This window comes from Pocillopora verrucosa, chromosome 7 (genome assembly GCF_036669915.1).
Source record: "Pocillopora verrucosa isolate sample1 chromosome 7, ASM3666991v2, whole genome shotgun sequence".
Lineage (NCBI taxonomy): Eukaryota > Metazoa > Cnidaria > Anthozoa > Scleractinia > Pocilloporidae > Pocillopora > Pocillopora verrucosa.
The window spans coordinates 1,414,344-1,433,772 of NC_089318.1; the positions used below are offsets into that span (position 1 = coordinate 1,414,344).

At 36.6% G+C, this 19,429-nt stretch overlaps 5 protein-coding genes across 6 annotated transcripts; 3 read left to right on the forward strand and 2 right to left on the reverse strand.

Annotated features, from left to right (window-relative positions):
* The first annotated feature begins 507 nt into the window (after positions 1-507).
* On the forward strand, positions 508-2,248 carry LOC131774847 (retinol dehydrogenase 13). The gene has a single exon (XM_059090933.2). The coding sequence runs from the start codon at positions 518-520 to the stop codon at positions 1,487-1,489; it is 972 nt and encodes a 323-aa protein (XP_058946916.1). The 5' UTR covers positions 508-517; the 3' UTR covers positions 1,490-2,248.
* Positions 2,249-2,895: 647 nt separating this feature from the next.
* Positions 2,896-3,849, reverse strand: LOC131774855 (phosphomevalonate kinase-like). Its single transcript, XM_066170492.1, has 2 exons — positions 3,250-3,849; positions 2,896-3,074 (listed from the first exon to the last, which is right to left on the reverse strand). Exons 1-2 carry the CDS (start codon positions 3,843-3,845, stop codon positions 3,026-3,028), a joined length of 645 nt encoding a protein of 214 aa, XP_066026589.1. The 5' UTR covers positions 3,846-3,849; the 3' UTR covers positions 2,896-3,025.
* A 54-nt stretch (positions 3,850-3,903) lies between these two features.
* Positions 3,904-13,265, forward strand: LOC131774242 (dipeptidyl peptidase 3-like). Of its 2 annotated transcripts, none has more exons than XM_059090258.2 (17): positions 3,904-4,202; positions 5,250-5,339; positions 5,480-5,617; positions 6,134-6,208; positions 6,748-6,838; positions 7,182-7,330; positions 7,671-7,801; positions 8,193-8,251; positions 8,842-9,036; positions 9,200-9,306; positions 9,559-9,651; positions 9,798-9,860; positions 9,960-10,084; positions 10,639-10,759; positions 11,807-11,986; positions 12,269-12,419; positions 12,839-13,265. In XM_059090258.2, exons 1-17 carry the CDS (start codon positions 3,915-3,917, stop codon positions 12,973-12,975), a joined length of 2,193 nt encoding a protein of 730 aa, XP_058946241.2. In that variant the 5' UTR covers positions 3,904-3,914; the 3' UTR covers positions 12,976-13,265. The 2 variants fall into 2 exon arrangements, with proteins under 2 accessions (XP_058946241.2, XP_058946243.2); XM_059090260.2 differs by having other exon boundaries at positions 7,185-7,330; positions 12,839-13,264.
* A 339-nt stretch (positions 13,266-13,604) lies between these two features.
* On the reverse strand, positions 13,605-16,835 carry LOC131774416 (small ribosomal subunit protein uS10m). The gene is made up of 7 exons (XM_059090432.2): positions 16,734-16,835; positions 16,212-16,264; positions 15,911-15,945; positions 15,511-15,557; positions 15,220-15,359; positions 14,394-14,502; positions 13,605-14,083 (listed from the first exon to the last, which is right to left on the reverse strand). Exons 1-7 carry the CDS (start codon positions 16,833-16,835, stop codon positions 13,901-13,903), a joined length of 669 nt encoding a protein of 222 aa, XP_058946415.2. The 3' UTR covers positions 13,605-13,900.
* Positions 16,836-16,971: 136 nt separating this feature from the next.
* On the forward strand, positions 16,972-19,280 carry LOC131791855 (DPH4 homolog). Its single transcript, XM_066170503.1, has 4 exons — positions 16,972-17,108; positions 17,202-17,340; positions 18,073-18,141; positions 18,755-19,280. Exons 1-4 carry the CDS (start codon positions 17,007-17,009, stop codon positions 18,913-18,915), a joined length of 471 nt encoding a protein of 156 aa, XP_066026600.1. The 5' UTR covers positions 16,972-17,006; the 3' UTR covers positions 18,916-19,280.
* The last annotated feature ends 149 nt before the right edge of the window (positions 19,281-19,429 follow it).

Here is a 19,429-nt window from a genome sequence, read left to right on the forward strand (position 1 = left end):
TCTTCTTCAATCGGCTGTTCTCTGCTACAGTTCAGTGACTTACAGTTGTAAGTAGGTGGATCTCAAGAATGAATAGCAACGTACTTGATGCTCCCAATATAATCAAAACTCTTTGACTGTGAGAGCACAAAAAAATATTTAATGTAAGTAGGTCTAAGGCCAGCAGACGAACTCTGCACGTCTGCCAATGGAAGTTACTTTCAGATAGACCGAAACAATATTCCTGAAATCCTTTACAGTTCTGAAAGACTCATAACAAAGCCCACATACGTAAGGACTGCTTCAAGAAACGACTTTCAATAGATAAAACATTTATCTTCGGAGTAAAAAATTAAAATTTTTTGTTAAAAATGTTAAATATAAACAAATCACTTATGACAACCAAGTAACTTGAGGGCCTGTGGAAGGCATGCGACCGCGAGGGTTCCACGGGAAAAGGGTAGAGTCTACAGGCATTATTAGCAGCGGTCAAACTCCAAGGACGCTTTATATCAGTCAGGATAAAATGCAACTTAGCATGGCGGGCATCTGGAAGTTAGCAGGACCTCTGTCAACTGTAGCTGCTGGTGCTGGTGGCATTTTCCTGCTGAGAAATTACTTCGCTGGAGGAGTTTGTAATTGTAAAGAGAAACTAAATGGTAAGACAGTAATCGTCACAGGGGCAAACACAGGAATCGGGCGAGAAACAGCCTTAGATCTCGCCCGAAGGGGCGCCCGTGTAATCCTAGCTTGCCGAGACCTCGAGAAGGCAAACACTGCTGCTAAAGAAATACGAAAAACAACAGGAAATGACAAGGTATTCGTGAAAATGCTCGATCTTGCGTCGCTTAAGTCAGTGAGAACATTCGCGGAGGAATTCCACCAAACTGAAGATCGACTAGACATCCTTATCAATAATGCAGGCATCATGCGTTGTCCATATTGGAAAACAGAAGATGGCTTTGAGATGCAACTCGGCGTCAATCACTTGGGCCACTTCCTTCTGACAAATCTTCTGTTAGACATGCTGGAAAGATCTCAACCAAGTCGCATCATTAATGTCAGTTCTCTAGCGCACGTGAGAGGGAAGATTCGCTTTGATGATTTGCAAAGCGAACAAGAGTACAGCCCAAGTTTCGCCTACTCACAGAGTAAACTTGCTAATGTCTTGTTCACTCGCGAATTGAGCAAACGCCTGGAAGATACCGATATTTTAGTCACTGCTGTACACCCTGGTGTTGTGAAAACCGAATTAGCTCGTCATACAACTTTTGCGAAGTCCAAAATCGCGTCTTTGACTCTGGCTCCGCTTGCGTGGTTGTTTTTCAAGACTTCTCTTCAGGGAGCACAAACAACAATTTATTGCGCTGTAGCAGATGACGTTGAGTCTGGACTGTACTACAGTGACTGCAAGCCTAAGGAACCAGCTGATCAGGGAAAAGATGATAGAGCAGCTAAAAAGCTTTGGGAAGTTAGCGCAGATTTGGTTGGCCTAGAAAAAACTATTTGAAAGCGTGCATTCTCACAGTGACACTTGCAAAGTAAGGTGCTATTTATTTATTTATCTTCAAGCATCTTGAAAAAGTGGAACATTTCGTAGCTATGGTAGGTGCACTATAAGGCATATTTCCAAGGACTGATGGGAAAATAAATTTTTGTTTTCAATTTCAGTACGTTTTCTGTGAGAAAAGTGAAGTGAGAAGAAATATCAGTTAGCAATATTCGATTTAACAACAAATTCTCAGAGCCAAAATGTATGGCAGACAATGCAGAGAATAACTATATCTACATATAGTAGATATACAACTATATCTACTAGTTATATTTCCCTCTGCATGCATAATGTTGTGTATAGTTTATAAATAATATTGGAATTGTAATATGGCATATTTTATTTTATTTTAGCTTATTTTCTCAAAGATATTAGCTCTACAGCTACACTGTGAATTTTAAGTGAAAATAAAGTATATGTATGTAAGTATATCAATCTCTGGAGTGAAAGGGTTTCAGCTGAGAGTGATTTTTCTTTTTATTAGGACTCAAAGGGGTCATAGTCTAGAGTGATTATTTAAAATGACCCAAACAGTGTGACAATTTAGAGTGAGGAATATTTTCATTTTATGTTTCTGCTCAATTATAGCTCGGGTTATCAAAGAGCTGGCACTTATTGGTATGGTGTTGGAGGTTAACATCTCTCCAATAAGAGATTCTCTTTCTGAATATTTTTCTCAATTAAATTTCTTTATAATTTTTTTTACAAATGTAAGTAACTATCTTCTTTTATAATTAATATTTTTTTATATAAATGTATACTAATAATACTATCTTGAACATTATCCTTATAATAATTCTAACATTTAGGTAGGTTTCCTATTACCAGTTAACTGGTGAACTAGAAAATAAATGACATTTGGAAGGAAAACTAATGGAACACAATTTATTGGGGTTTACTGAGCTCTGAGCATCATACTAGTCATTTTTTTTCCCGTTAACTCAGTAAATATTATTAATGATGTGTGTCTTAGAAAATAAGGAAAGAAATTTTGATCTGACAGTGTAACAGACATCAGAAGATTTGAATTTTGGACTAATCACCAAACCTGCCCCTTAAGTGCTCAAGTGAGAGCTACAAGAGTTGAGAACACATTTGTGGGCCACAGGGAAAATGAACCTTTATAAGTTCAACCACTTGCTTGACTGCCCCAGTCCCATAGAAAGCTTGCCTACCCAATAACCTGGACCATTCTTTTAAAGTAGATTAATGGTTTAAAAGAACTGTTCATCTCTATCCCAGTTATCTCTATCACAACAACAAATTAAGGTCCTGTCTATCCCCATGGGATTTCAGTATCTTATTAGGAGTCCTGCATTTGCTCCCCTAGTGTGGATAAGTTATGAACTTGGCTATGACTTGACTTGAGTCAAAGATCAACTTTGATTGGTTATGACTTACACACAGTCAGCGATAATGAGGGGGAAGGGCATTATTGGCTATTTTAAGAGCAGCCATTTGATTCCTGAACAATGATTCTCCAGTTCAGCAGTTCTAATTCCAACTTACGTCTTCACTGTTTTCTTTTCTGTCATCTGGTTTTCTGTAGTAATGTATAAAAAAGAAACTTTAATTTTTATCATTCCCAGTGTCCATTTCTGAGGACTTGATCTTTTGTTTCTAAATTGATAAATTATTATGACGACTGTATTATTTTAAAACTGTCCATTAACCAAATTATGCTCGTTCAATGAAAGTAGAAGAATTAACAAGCATACTTAAGCAAATAATTAATTTCATTGTTTAGTTGCTCGTGATCGTGACCATCGTTGTGAATTACGAAATCGAATGTTTCATCATCTAGGCCACATTCAGACTCAGCATCGTCAATCCCTGCTGTAAACATCCAACCTCTTGACTTCCTGACGTCCTCTGAAGCAGCAATCCGAACATGTACGACTTTTTCGTAACTTGTTTTAAAATAATGTACATCTGATTTTCTTCGAGCATCGGATATTACCCACACGGGCTTTTGAACTGTTTGACTCCCCTCACGAATTGTAGAGGATACCATTTTTGTCGCTAGTTTGCAGAAGTATGTGGGATCCGCCCTTCTCTTCTCTTCTCCCCAGCAGATCATATCTTGACGGTACAATTCCTTGTAAGTTGTTGAATCAAGCAAGCGATCAAATTCAAGTCCATGTTGTCGGGCATATTCGTATTTCAGGGGTCCAGAAAGCCTGATAATATCGCATCTATTGTGCCCCAATGTTTCTTTTAGTTTTTCAGCGACAAAATCTTTTCCTGATTTCCGCTTTCCGCTAAAAACGAAGACAACTTCTGGGAAATGCTGTTGTTCATTGATGTCCACCATCTTGAATCTCCTATTATAGGACACCGCTGACTAATAAGAGCTCGCATCAGCTCTTTCTCTTCAACCAACATGGCCGGCGAGGTGGATATGTCCCAGTACACCATTTCAAAGGAAGTTGATGTAAATCTTCTTAATTGTAGAACAGCTTTTTCTGGGCTCACAGAGAAAGAAAAGCTCTACGCTCATTACCTGTGTTGTGCCTCATGGGAGGGCGCTCTCATTTGTTTGCTCCAAACGTCGCCGGAATCTCCTGGAATCTTCCTTCTTTTACAAGAATTGTTCCAAGCAGAATCTGTCGAGGAGCTCCAAGCAAGAATTTTAAAATCCGAAAATGGCTTCTCCAAGGAAGACTTTGAGGTAATACATATGGTCAGGAGTAAATACAGGTGTTAATTCTACCAATCCATCGAAAATTGAATTAAGAATTAATAATAACTTAATTAACGTTTAACTCCAATGAGTGACGGAGACACAATTTCTCCTTAAAATTACCAATATTAACAACATCAAGCAGACAAGTGATGGGAATAAGGAAAAATATGAATTAGGGGATTATTAGTTGATCTGATTCCAAATTCTCCTAACTAACATCATAATAGTATTGTGTGGCAGAAAGGAGATTTACTAATGAGATCTGGGGTGAAAGGATGAAAATTAATATTCAACTTTATTAAGTTTTAAGCATATGTCTCTACTGTCCTAACTAAATTGATGAAATATTGGAGGGTAGCCTTAGATAAATTTACCTATAATACAAATTGTAACAGTTAAGATATAAAGCCTGGAGTAATTTTAAATACCAGCTATTTCAACCAGTCTTCTTAAGAAAGACTGAAGGGTAAACTGACAAACAGTCAAATGTTCATTGAAATTCTTTGGTCTTTGGAAGTATTTGAAAACAGCTCAGCCAAATATCCCTTGCTCCCCTCTTGCAATGTTGAATTAAATCCTAGAAAGACTCTCAGAGAGGTGCTGTTGGTTTCAGTTTTGCTGAGAGGAGACTGATGCAGGTGTGGGGAAAAGGATTTTTTCAACGTCCTTTTGGTGTAATTCTTTTTCCACGACAGAAAGCAGTTACTTCACACAAATATTTTTGTCCCCACTGAAGGTGTCTTTAGAGCTTTTTAACCCTTTCACCCCTAATAGTGATTAACATCTAATTTCTCCCAGCAATATCTCCCCTAAATTACACTGAAGGTCATGAGAATAAAGGAAATGATCACCAACCAAAGGAGCTCTTGATTGTTGAACAAATTCTCCTTGTCAGTACCTTAAGAAATGTATGATGAACAGTATGGAGAATATGCATACTGATATTAGGGTGTAAAGAGTTAAATACCATTGCTGTTGTAAGTAACCTGCAAAGTAGTTTTTAATGTCTTTAATTTCTCATTGGTTTTGCAGAATTTTCTGATTTATGCTGCAGCATTCTATGGTAATGTTGGCAACTACAAATCATTTGGCGATACAAAGTTTGTTCCTGATTTACCAAAGGTATCTTTATTGGCCTATAATGTACTGCTTCTTGAGTCTTTTATGAAATGTTCCTTTGTAGAGTTAAAGAAAAACTTATGGTTCAATTTGACCTGGTTTTGTTTTTCTGTTTTTTTTTTGTTCTGTTTGTGATTCTGTAGGAAAAATTGGAAAGTGTAGTTTTCTCAAGTAAAGCTTACAAGACAAATGCAAAAAGGGTGGAGCAATTGTGGGGTGACTGTGGAGATATGATGTATTCACTTACCCCCAAATGTCGACAACTTGGCCTTGGTGAGCAGGTAAGTGATATGTTTTGATCAAATGTTGCAATTGCAACAACTTTCTTAATTTTTTTGTTTTCTGATGAAAGATGCTGTGATGTAATGATCATGGCCTGTATGAGCTTTGAAATCTTGAACTGGGAGAGTTCTAGGTTCCAGCTCTGGTCAGGTCACTGAATTGCATTCTTGGCTATATAAATTGTTTCACTATCACAGTGCCTGTCTTGACCTAGGATTATAAATATTTACCATGCTGCAGTTATTGTTGAGAAGACCTGCCTGAGAAATTGATAGGAATTGTACCTGCAAGGAACAAGCATTTTGCAAAGAAGGAGAAATGATACTCCTCTACACATAAAGTTGATTAGTCTTGGGGATTCCAGTACAAGCTCTCTCATGCCAAAGAACTGCTAAACTCATGAGACCCTCTTGTTACCTTTTTGTTGTGCTTGGTTTAACGTATTGTTAATTCTTTTGCTAAAAGTGAAATACTTGTGATTAACACTAATTATATCTTAATTTCCCTTTTACCAGGGTCTTTCCACATATTATTCCAGTAATTGTGCAAAGGCTGATGCTGAATTGGCGCAAGAGTTTATGAAAGAAAAGGTTAGTGCAATTTCAAGTTACCTAATGATTTTATGATAAGAGGAATGGGATGTCTCAAGAAATGTTTTGTAGGAATTCTTTCAGGTAAAAGTTTCATGTCATTCATTAACTGTTTGAGAGTATGCTAAAGAGTATAACTAAAGACAAAAGCGCAGATTGATTACATCTGTTCTGGATATTTAGTTGAGGGTACTGAGATGCTCTAGGTTTTAATGTGTATGACATTAGAACTGTTCTTACCTGTTTGTCATCTTTATTGCAAACAATTCCTCCTAATTCTGTGCTCATCATGTTAATTGCTATGGAAAATGATGTTATTTCCATCACTATCTCTTCACTTTATTCTTCCATCTTTAATAACCATTATTTGATTTTCTTGAAATTGTATTCCTTACTCAATACATAAAAGATACTTTTCTACAACAACAGTGAAGTTTTTCATGGTTATATGTAACATTATATATGTATGAAAATGTGACCTGTACTTCATCATTGTGATACCATGTTTTATTATTTTTGCAATTGATATTATCCCACAGGACATAGAAACCTATAACACAAGATTATTTAAGGAGGAGAAAGATGGTCATGTGACATACATTCTTCGCATAGCTTCAGTGGCAAAAACTGGTGAGTTCAAGGGTATGATGCAAACAAAAACATGAAGCAAAGAAATATGTCTTGTTTTGCAACCATTGCACTTGATTTAGTGTGTCTTTTGCTGGTAAAGAGCACTTCCTGATCATTTACAATTGATGCCAAGGTCCCAAGATCTAGCAAGGGTCTTTGTGATCTCTTCTCTCTCTCCCCCTCTCCCCCTCCCCAGAGGATATAAAAATTTTATTTGGTTGTGAAACATGATTGTGCTTAACTAAATATATTCCTGTTGTAGAATACTCTGCTAAAAATTCCTGATGCAGTATATATGTCTTTGCACATCATGAAATTTTTTGTGTGATTCTTTTGTTTAAAGCAGAGCCATGTCCTGGAGCAAATGGGGAAGAAGACAAAGTAGTAACAGTTTTGGGTTCTCATGAATTCAAAGGCTGTACCTTCAGGGTGGAGAGAGGAGATTATTCTGGTCTACTAAAAAGAGTTGTCGAAAATCTAGAGAAAGCTAAGGTAAAATGGAAGAATTTCTTTTGGAACAATTCTCACTTGATTAATTCAGCAATGAATGTTTTTCTTTTCATGTTGTGATGTTTGTTGTTCTTGTTGTATCTTAAATGTCATGTTGTTTGAACAGATGATTGGTATAATGGAACCTCTTAGTTAAATTGAGGAGTAGAAAAGGCTGATTAAATCTGCCTTGCCAATAAATAATACTCCATTATTCCCTTGTTATATGTGGAGCAAAGTCAGTCATGGGACTGTTTTGACCAGTTATTGTCAAGCAAGAACATTTAATGGATAATGATGATATGACATGAATATATGTTCAATACCTTGCATTTACTTCTAGGAATTTAGTGCTAATAACAATGAACTGTCCATGATAAAAAGCTACATACACAGCTTCAACACAGGCTCCATTCAGGCTCATAAGGATGGCTCTAGGTTCTGGATCAGAGATAAGGGACCCATTGTTGAAACGTAGGCAAATATAGTGTTTTGTGATGAATTTCTTAAGGGAAGTCTCCTTATTGCTGGCATTGGTTGTTTAGAAGAAATTAGCTATGTCTTTACTAAGTGTCAGAGAATTTGAGCTGGCATGTGTGTGACAACTTTATAAAGGCTTTTTGGTGATTAGACAAACTCAATGGATTTAAAAATTGAAAGGAAAATGATACTAAAAATCTGAAGGCCCTCTTTTATGTCAGAGCCAAAACAGCCAAAATTTGGAAAGGGGAGGGTGTGATGGCCTAATTGTAGGGGTCAGAATTTTTTTACTGTCTGTTTTCACAGAGGTCAGTAAATGAGGTATAAAAGCTATAGTAGAAATGTTCATGTTTAAGTATGTTGCTTAATAATAATATTGTTTTAGTTACATAGGATTTATTGAGACATACAGAGACCCTTCAGGTGTTCGAGCAGAGTATGAAGGTAATTGAACACATAATTTTGTTTTATGGTAATTGTTTTTTTGTATCCATCTTGTAAATAACCAGCCTATAGCTGCCTGGCTACCCATTGTATCCACCTGCTTATCAGTGAACTTGATTGTGTATCTTCAAATGAATAAAGGGGTTAAGTTTCTAAAGAAACTGTGACTCTGCATTGGTGGGAGATTATAACCAGGTAATTTGGTATTATTAACTGAGTTGTTAATATAAGTTGGCCATTGTCAGAAAGGCTAATACTTGAGATGAAGGGCTAAGGCTTGGAACGCCAGCTTTCAAACTCTTAATGATGGCCAATTTACATAATCAACTCAGTTGATAATACCAAATTACTTTGTGTATCTTCAATCTTAATAAACCACATACAATACCCTCATACCTACTGCTACTGGACACAACAAATACGCATCTAAATGTACTATTTTATTTAGTACTAAATGAAATATCTTAAAATATCCAGAGAGATGTCTCTTGTCCTGTGGCTTACAATAGTTTCCATACCAAGATTACAATTAATGTCAGTATCATTAATACAGACTCAAAAAGCTGATTTGATTTAATCATCATTTGCAGGGTTTGTGTCAGTTGTTAACAAAGAGATGAGTGCCAAGTTTGCATCACTAGTGTCCAAAGCTGAGAAGTTGCTTCCCGAGCTGCCATGGCCTCCTGCGTATGAGAAGGACAAGTTTTTAAGACCAGACTTTACTTCTCTTGATGTGCTGGGCTTTGGAAGCAGTGGTATACCAGCTGGAATTAACATTCCTAATTGTAAGTCCAGATCAAATTCTTAGTTCTCTCAAGTAGATCAATATGAATTCCTTCATGCAAGTAGGGAGAATAAACAAAGTCATTAACCCAAAAATGGAGGATGCATGGTTAGATGAGATTCATATGAATCGCTGCTGTTCTGTTTTTTTTTTTCTCTTTTTAGATGATGAAATTCGTCAAGAAGAAGGCTTTAAAAATGTATCTTTGGGAAATGTACTGGCAGCTCATTCAGTTGACAAGAAGGTCACTTTCCTTAGTGATGAGGATCAAGTGAGTTGCCTTATGCAATGTCCCACTTTTTTCTAAGAGTAACCATTGTGACAGAATTTGTAACCATAGTTATCAAGCTTGTCTTTGGTAAAAGTTTCAAAACTGTTGAGTAAAAATTCATTCAATTTACATTTTACTTTTCTTTGGATAGTTAAGAAGAAGTTCCTCTGAACCTCTTCTCTTGTCATCAGTATGCAGCATTATCATTGAAATGACATTTAATTGATATCTTTTTATTTCATTTGACTGTAGGAGCTGTTTACAAAGCTTAAAGCCCCATCCTTTGAGGTACAAGTTGGCCTTCATGAACTCTTGGGCCATGGAAGTGGCAAGCTCTTTGTTAAGGTGAGTGTTTCAACTGTCTGGTTTAACACAGAGTTGTTTTTAGAAATATTGGCAATCATAGTGTACTTCCTTGTCCAAACATTTTTATGCAGTTGGTTTTAGTTTACTTGCTGGTGTAGCACATGTAATCATTTTTTTTTTCTCAGAAAAATGATGGCACATATAATTTTGACCTTGACAGTGTGATGCACACAGAAACTGGAGAAAAGGTGAAAGGGAAAGTTCTCTTTGTCACTGTTACTTTGTTATTTTGAGTGACACAAGCACTTGGGTCTATCAGACATTAATGGTGTTATTGTGGTTTCCAGATCTCCAGCTGGTATACTGACGGGGAGACCTGGTACACACGGTTTGCTGAATTAAGTCCATCTTATGAGGAATGCCGTGCAGAGTGCGTGGGAATCTACCTTTGTACCTCTAAGGAAGTACTGAGGTGGGTGCCATGCATATCTTCTGTTTAAACTATGTATTGCAATTCTTGATTTTGATTGGTTACAAGCTATGACACAATTGCCATGGGATAAAGGGGTAAGGTTCTAAAGAAACTGTGGTGCTGCATCGGTGGGAGGGTATAGCAGGTAATTTAGTGTTATCAACTGAGTTGAAAATGTAAATTGGCCACCATAAAGGGTAAAAAAGCTGATATTTTGAGCGTTAGCCCTTCGTTAGCCCTTCACGTTAGCCCTTCAATCGCCCTGACAAAGGGCTAATGCTCGAAACGTCAGCTTTTTTACCCTTTATAGTGGCTAATTTACATTTTTAACTCAGTTGTAAACACTAAATTACCTGCCATGGGATAAATTGGGCTCAACAGCCCAAGTTATTCTATGGTCTTTTAATTTGGTAGAAACAAGGCATTTCAACAATGTTTTGAATTATTCTGTCAGTCCAATGTGAAAAAGTTATTAATTTAAAAATAGGCTATTCATGATCTCTGTTTTAATGCACACTGCTTTAAAAATAGGGCTCTACTTATTGTACCTGCAGAATATTTGGGCATGAAGGCACTGATGCTGATAACATAATTTACATCAACTGGCTGAATATGGTCCGTGCAGGTCTGTTAGGACTGGAATTTTATACCCCTGAGAATAACAAATGGCGGCAGGTATGTTAGAATTAAACAGCAGCTTTAAAATGTAAACAGGAAGTATGGTGCATGCTGTTAGAGAAATTTGCTTTGACCAGACCACACAATCGTCTATTCCATGTGGTCATCTCTGCAAATGTCACTGATGGTTATGTTTTAAGATGATTACGGTGATTGGCTTTTAAAAATTGCTCACATCTTGCACTGTAAAAAATCAAAGATGAAATCTGGGTGGTGTGCTTGCCCCTATACTTTTTAGTACTTGTTGTTACTTGGCATTAGCAACACAAGCAAGTTTTTTTGCAGAATTTCCCACTTGCGTTGCTGAGAATTCTGCACACGCTGGTTCAGTAATCTTGGACCGTATACTTTCTCTTGATTCAGGCTTTATTGACAACAATTCAGCATTACAAGTTCTGTTCTGCAATCTGTCTACTCTATTACAATCTAAACCTTGGGTTACAAAAATGTTACATATATTAGCTAAGGAAATCCACACCCAGATACATAATTCCATGTGGGATTTAAGATTCACTCACATTCTACAACGATTCATGGGCACTAATTTCCTATTAATCATGGCTTTACTTGACAATCATGCAGCTAAGTTCGTATGTGCTTAAACACCCTGCAAATACCTAATTTCCTACATCACTGCTTGCAGAACTGATTTGATAACCCTATTCCACACTGCCAATTACATGCTACTTCTAATTGTAACATTAACTCTGTACTTTAATGGTAATAAAATTACAACTCACTTAATACACAATTAAATTCATAATAAATCTAGGAAATCAATTTTTGCAGGGAAACATTTCACAACAAGTTTACAGCATGAGTTAAAAATAGTGGACAACAGTGATGCCCCAAAGCTAATTCACTTCTACTGTCATTTAGGATTGGCAAGTGTGTCCCACTCCTAAGAGTCAGCCATAAAGATTTATGGAATTTTTTGGTAGTGCATTCTTTAATCTAGCTAAAATATTGCGTCATCAACAATAGTGTAGAAAAAGGTCCACTATAAGTCTCCTAGTACAACTAAATATTTTGTTGTTATTGTAGGCTCACATGCAAGCACGATATGTCATTCTACAAGTTCTCCTTGAAGCAGGTGAAAATTTAGTACAAGTGACCAGTATCACAGGGTCAGATGGTAAACCAGATGTGTTGGTGACACTGGATAGAACAAAGATTGAATCTGTGGGAAGGCCAGCTATTGGAAACTTCCTCAGAAAACTACAGGTTTGCCATTGTGCTTTTCTGTGTAAACAATTTTCCTCCTGAGTATTTTTATTTCAAAGGAGACACTATATAATGCTTAAAGGGGGATGTGGTGGTTACCCTATGACCAGGGGGCTAGAATTTGGGTTGATAAGTCTTAAGTGGAGACCCAGGCTTGGTCAATTTGTTGTCATCTTATCATCATCTCTGATATAAAATCTCATTTTACCCATAGAAAGATGAAACTCTACTGTATTGGTCTCTGCTTTTATCTTCTTTTGATCAAATTCTTTCTCCTCATAGGTGTACAAGTCAACAGCAGATTATGATGCTGGCAAAGCTTTGTATGATCAATACTCAGCTGTAGATGAGGAATATTTAGCACTGCGTCAGACAGTTCTTGCTCGCAAGACTCCACGAAGGATGTTTGTGCAATGCCATACGAGCATTACAGGTAGGCTTGATAGTATTTGTAGAGAGGAGCTTATAATAACAATGGGCTTATGATAGAAATGTGCTCAGTCGGTTACACCAAGTGTTATGCCTTGAAGGACTTTTCTTTTTCTTACAAAAATAATCAAAGGGGTACAAGGAGGTGAAAGCTTATTTATGCAGGTGCATTCAGAGTCACTCTACCAAATTCTCAAGTAGTACTCGAACTCAGTTGCCTATCAAGATTTCTTTGAAGTATTCAGTCCATTTTTTTTTGGGTCCTTGAGAAATGTTAAAATAATGACAAAAAGAAATCTCCCAAAAGACACAATGTTATTGTGTCACTGCAGTAGTTTCTAGGAAGTATATGAATCAAGTATAGAAAAGCAACCCAAAAATGAGAAAAAAAAACCAACAAAATTTATCAATTTATCTCTTTAGGAGACAATGATGTTAGTTTAACAGAATTTGAAGCAAGCCCTGCTGGGATGATCAAGTCATTCACAACTCGCTTTCCAAGTGAAGACAGTGTGTTAGAAGAGCTATGGAGAGCTGAGATGCCATACCACAAGTTGTGATAACATAACATGAACTGCACCAGAAAAAGATGTTCCTGGCTAAAACCTCATCTCCTGAATTTCAGTAGCACAGATACTAATATTGTCATCACCCTGCATAGCAGGCATAAACTGAATAGGAAAATGGTAGGGGGTAGGGGGTTGTCCCCCCCTTCCCATAGCACATTTACCTTGCACCTCCTCCCTTTGGCTTTTGTTTTAATTATTTTATTAAAGTATTATCTTTTCTATTGCCCTTGTTTTCCTTGTTAAAACCACAATATCTCAACTTCTTTTCATCAAAATGTAATTTTTGGCAAATCTTGTCTAGCTATTGACAAATAAAAAGTTATTACTTTATTCACATAGAAACTCACTAAATTTTACTGTTGTTCATTGTTAGCTTTGTTGGTTTTTCAATTCCCTCTCAACTCTATGATTAAATCAGGTACAGTTTTCAGAAGGTGTTAACACATGGTTATGGAAGATGAATTGGTGTAAGGATGAGTGCCTTAGGGACTCCAGATTGAATAGCCTTGGGGTTTGAGATCACGCAGTAATTTTTGGCCCCATCATAATAGCTCACTAAAATGATTGCATTGCAATTTTTGAAATCTTGCCTTTAATATGAGGTACTCAAAAGATATACTCCATATTGTATTTAGAAATCAACATAAAATTGCAACATTTCTCAGTCTTCAACTCTAAATATCATTTTGATTTTAATGTCCACAGTATCTTTGGTTGTAGTACATCACAGTAATGCCACGAGTATTTCAAACTTCCTACTAATGGTAGAAATATTTTATTAGAAAGTGCTAATTATATTTGACACCCAGCTCTTTAGGTTACTGTTATATTTGAAACTGATTTCCTTCACAACTATACACAATATTCAGCAAAAGTTGATTGCTCTCAGTATGAGGTGTGATTAGAAGTAAAATTATTATGTCTTCCTTTGATTGCTTTCCTGTTGTTTGAGGAATTCTTGTGCTTCAGGAGGCAGCTCAAAGTAGTCTGAGATTGATTCCAGCTCTGTTTGTTCTACTTTCATACTGACTCCCTCTGGTATGTTACGCTGAATGTACTCAAGGAATACATCTGCTGTTTCTTGGGTTACATTCCTAACCTGTAAGACCGACAGTAAAACAATCACAACTGCTTTGCATCGGGTCCTCAACACAAGTACCATTTCCTTGTCACACAATTTTCCCCGTGAATGATGTTGTGTGATAACACTAGCAAATCATTAAAAGCAAGTGTGGAGAAGGCAAACAGAAAAAAAAGGTATTCAGCACAGCAAGAAAACTAGTACCAACCTTCCACTATACCTACAAACTAAAATAACCAGAAAACACAGAGGGACAGAGCAAGAAAATGTGACAGGATAAAGACAGTATACTAACAATACCATTTGCTGATAATGAAGTAATGCAAACCTGTAACATGCGCCCATGTGTCCGAACCTCGTACTGTGCTCTGTGCTTCTTGTTAATGTGTGGTGATTTCAGAAGTGTGTGCCTTTCAATTGCTATTGGTAGCAAAATTCTGCAAGAAATGCAAATTTTGCCCAAAATTATTTAACTAGCCAGCAAAGCAAAGAGAAAGACAGACTGGACTCTTCCTCTACACCTAAGTGACTACTTATACTGCTTATCTTAAGAATGATAAACTGCCAACAATAGAAAAAAAGGACTACCTCGTAATACTTATGAGGTAGATGTATCAAGCTTATGCGCAAACGTGTAATTTTTTGATTCCCATGATTGTTTTTATTCGCAATTGCAAGCAATTTTGGGCACGTTTTATTCAAGTTTTTTGGTTAACATATATGCAAGTGGTATTGTCCATGCCAATGAACATTTACACGACAGTACAGCTGCATTAGAATAAATTTTGATGAAGCCTTCAACTCTTTACTCCCAGATCTGATAAAACAATATATATATATTTCCAGATTTTAAATTTTCATGATTTGGCACCTCTGTATGCTTCCAGTTTTATGGCCAACTTCTTGGCTAATTTTACGGCCAAAGTGAGTCACAAAGTCTTTGTGACTTGTGAATTGATAGCCATTTTTTTCATGACTTGGGGTGTGATCATGAAGTCGAGCATTGAAAATGTGATATTTTGCAATAAGTATGTAATTTAAGGCATCTGAAATTGGCAAAGTCTTTGTAACAGCCCTACATAATATTTGTGACATTTATTACCCTACATAATATCTGTTATGTACAGTATGTACCTGTTCTGTGCAGTATGTACCTGTTAGAGATATCAATGTCTAGATGTTCTGCAGCCATTGTCATAAACTTAGTGTAACTCCTTAACACAGCTTCATCACTTCCCTTGTATTTAATGTTAATCAGTGAGTACAGAGTTTTCTTTTTAGGGTTTGAACTGTACTGGAAAGAGACAACAAAAACAATAATTTAACTATCTTAAAGTGTTGTGACGCTGGTAGAAACTCAACCTAACATTTATGTTCAAAGATGAGTTTTCAGCCACTAAAAGTAACTAAGAGAGCATGTATTTTGTACCTAGAGAAATACTCACATGTCCAGAATCAGTTGAAAACTGCTTGGAATGAAGATGCTTGTTCCCTGAGAGAGAAGTTAGTGGATAGTAGTGACTTTTGAGATAATCTGTCCATTAATAATGTAATACAACTAAAGGATGCATCAGATGGGGCTTTAAGACTTTTGATGCATTGTTAAATTCTCCTGGTGTTTTTCAAGGAAATACAAGACCTTTAAGAAAGAGAATAAAACAGTTATCACCAGTCATTTTGGGCATCAAAGTATGACACATGAACATCATTGGGCCAGACTAGTGTCATAAGTTACATGGCTTACCTTCCGATGAGGATAATGACATTTTCTTAAAAAAAATTAAAGTATTCCTTACAATTTACATGCATATAATGACTGCATTTACAATTGAATGAGAGTCTCACCACAGATCCTTTCACTACCCAAGAATCCTTTTCCCCTATAACAAAGAAAGCAAACTTACATTCTGGCTTAAAAATCAAAAATTTTTTATCATCAATCTTAGCTGCCCTGAGACTACAGTCAAGAAGATGTCAACACAATTTACATGTGCCCCACCAGACTGATTGTCTCCCATTTCACAAGTACAGAGCGTAAACTGCTTTAATTTGTTTTCTAAAACAAAGGTAATTTGTGAACAGGTGAAAGGAGTAAATATGTGTTAATTCCAGCCTCAAAATTCCTCCACTTCATTAAATCACATACCTGTGTTGGTGAAAAAGTCCAACAAGTGAAGTTTGACCAGTTAATTCTAATACCTGGGAAGTTACAAGTAATAGATCAAAGATGAGTCAACGACTGATTGATGGTGGTGTTTCAAGTTTGAGATGGACTAGCTAGTACAAATATCCACAGGAAGTACTACCAAGAGCAACATGGAATCATAAAAAATTGCCAGCTGAGAATAATATGTCGAACATATACCAATGCAATAATCACTTAATTTGAGCAGGTGTTTTAATGGCAGTGGTACGTTTGTGTAATTCACCATACAGACATATAATTTTATAAATTTGTAGACTAAGACATCTCCGTTAGTTTTCGACAGAACGCGGACGAAGTTGGCCACTCTACTCTTTTTTTGGAAGCCCTTTCCAGCAGTGTTGATGAAATTTCGCTAACAATCCCTAACCCTAGGCAACGTCAAACTTGGGAGCAGAAAATAACGCACACAGGTCTGTCACCAATGAAATTTAAGCGGAATTAAATAAATAATAACTATTGCACCTCATTCTTTGAAGGTAGACAACCAGTAGTCGTCAATACAGGCTTAAAACGCCGTCCTAGGTTTACGCATCTACACACGCCAACATATCGTAACGCCGCCATTTTTTTGTCATTGGTAACCACGCAATCTTCATACAAAGACACTTCTGATTTGTCAAATTTTGGAAGTTTTGTAAAATAAGCCAATCAAATCCTCTATTAGAAAGGTATTAGTGTTCATTCTCTCTCGTAAAATGAAGTGTAACTATGGCAGACAGTCGTGAGAACTAGTCAATGAACTCGACAGATTTGAGTAATCCTTACCAAGAGCTTGGCGTTTCCGAAAACTCCAGCCACGAAGAAATTAAACGAGCTTATCAAAGACTTGTACTAAAGGTTTGGAAACTAATCGTGTATGTTAATTATTGGCAAGGTTTGTTTTGACAAGCAAGGTCTGATCAGCTGATCTTCTTACGCCTGTCCTCCAAGGTACACCCAGATAAATTGGATGAATCATTAAGTCAAGAAGATCGTGACAAAGCCTACAAGAGGTTTCTGGCCATTGACAAGGCTTGGAAAATCCTTAATAACCAAGAAACAAGAGCAGACTGTGACAGGCAACTCAAAGGTGTGATAAATAAAGATAAAATAAAACAAGGAAGAATGGACGGCAATAATCAAACATGAAAAAAGCTAAATAATAATAATAATAATAATAATAATAACAATAATGCATATATATGGATAGATATTGACTAGGAAATTAGGTTAATTTATGACATAGCCTTTAGGCTATGCTTAGCGCCCTACTGTGCCATTAGGATTCAAAGCATTAAGATGTATAACATAGCTGATATAATAATAATAATAGTAATTTGAAGCTTAAAAAGAAAAAAAATTGTGTGTTCTCATGAGAAAATATAACCTAAGGTGGCTGAGCCCTCTTATACTATGACATCCTCTTCCCCTTCACCTCCCCCAATTCAGGGGGCCCAGGGTAGAGTAGTTCACACCTGTCTTATAAAACTCCTTGGTGGACTGCCCTAATCTGCCAGTATTCTGTCAGTCCTTAGGATAATTACAAACCAAAAAAATGACTAGCTCCCAATTGGCTTGTTAGCTCAGTTGGTATGACACTGCACTGGTATCACAGAGGTCACGAATTCAATTTCTGTACAGGCCTGAATTTTTCAATCTTTGTTTTCACTACTGATTAAGAAGTGTTCATTACTGGGAAGAAAACTCTCATATTCAGTTCCTAGATTATTTCATTAACAGAAGAAAGGACATTTTTTTTCAAAGTATATTTTGAGCATTAGATTTGGATTATACCTATTTGATCATAATATTAATTTTATAGAACAGGGTTTGTCACAAGATTGGCCAGTAAGTGATGAAGTAGATTTGGATGACATGGAATATCATGAAGGTAATATTTAAAGAAACAACTTGAAACAAACTTGGACATTCACTTAGATATAAAAAAGCTATGTTAGTGATTACCAGTAGGAAGTTTACTACTCTGGATGATCTTCAGTGTTTCATCATGAAGCAATGTTTAAGGGCTGTAGAATTTTAAGGAGAGAGGGGGTGGGGGAAAGGCAGACAGAATAAATGGATCAAAATACTGTTACAGGAGTGTTTCTTTGTAAGTGTCTTTAGTACCCTATTCTGTATATTTTACATCTCATTGGACTGATTATTTATTTATAGACAAAGCCTAGCCGTTGATTAACAAAACTGCATCCTGGACAATCCTCAGCTTAGCTGAACCTTTTATTTGAAAATTTATTTTTATGAACGGCATCGAGAGGGCTGAAAGCTGACAATGGAGGGACATCTATTTAATAAAATCAACCCTCTTAAAGCCCAAGATCCACTGGTTGCGTAAAACCTTGGTTTGGGTTGAACCTTGTGTAAATAACCCATTGGGTGTAGTCATTTGATGCATAATTTAATATTCTAAAAATGCCACTGATTGTAGTTGCAACACAGTGCATGCAGTGCACCTGCCAAGTGAAAATGATTTTACTTTGTTTCAGATACAGAGAGTTATTCAAGTGTGTGTCGCTGCAGTGGAGAGTATGTGATAAGTGACAGTGATTTGGAAAATGGACACAACATTGTATGTTGTTCAAACTGCACCTTGAGCATCAGAGTGCTATACAACGTGCTTTCAGATGATGCCAGTAATGACCAGTAACAGAGCAGGGAGAAAATTTATAGAGATAATTTCTTGGTGGGCAAGAAAAATAGATGCCAACAACTAACTTTCCTGTGAGCTGAGGAAGAGACATAAATCACTGATATGTGAATGTCACTTTCAGGAGGGTCTTTTGCACCCATGATCCCATGTTGCAATCCTGAAATGCAAAATGTATGCTTGCACCTTAGCTCCTAGTAGAGTACAGACATGGTACTGTAATCTTTTGGTGCCAACTCAGTTCAAAGAACAAACTAATCTTTTATACAAAGTACAATCCATAGCACTCAGTTGTTATATTTGTGTGATGGTATTCTAAGCAAACAGAAAGTCAAATGAATAAAGGGGGTAAGCTTCTAAAGAAACTGTGGTGTTGTGTTGATGGGAGAGTAGAACAGGGTCATTTAGTATTATCAACTGAGTTGAAAGGGTTAATTGGACACTGTAAAGAGTTGAAAGCTGATGTTTTGAGTGTTAGCCCTTTGTCAGAGCAATTGAAGGAACTGTGGGTTGT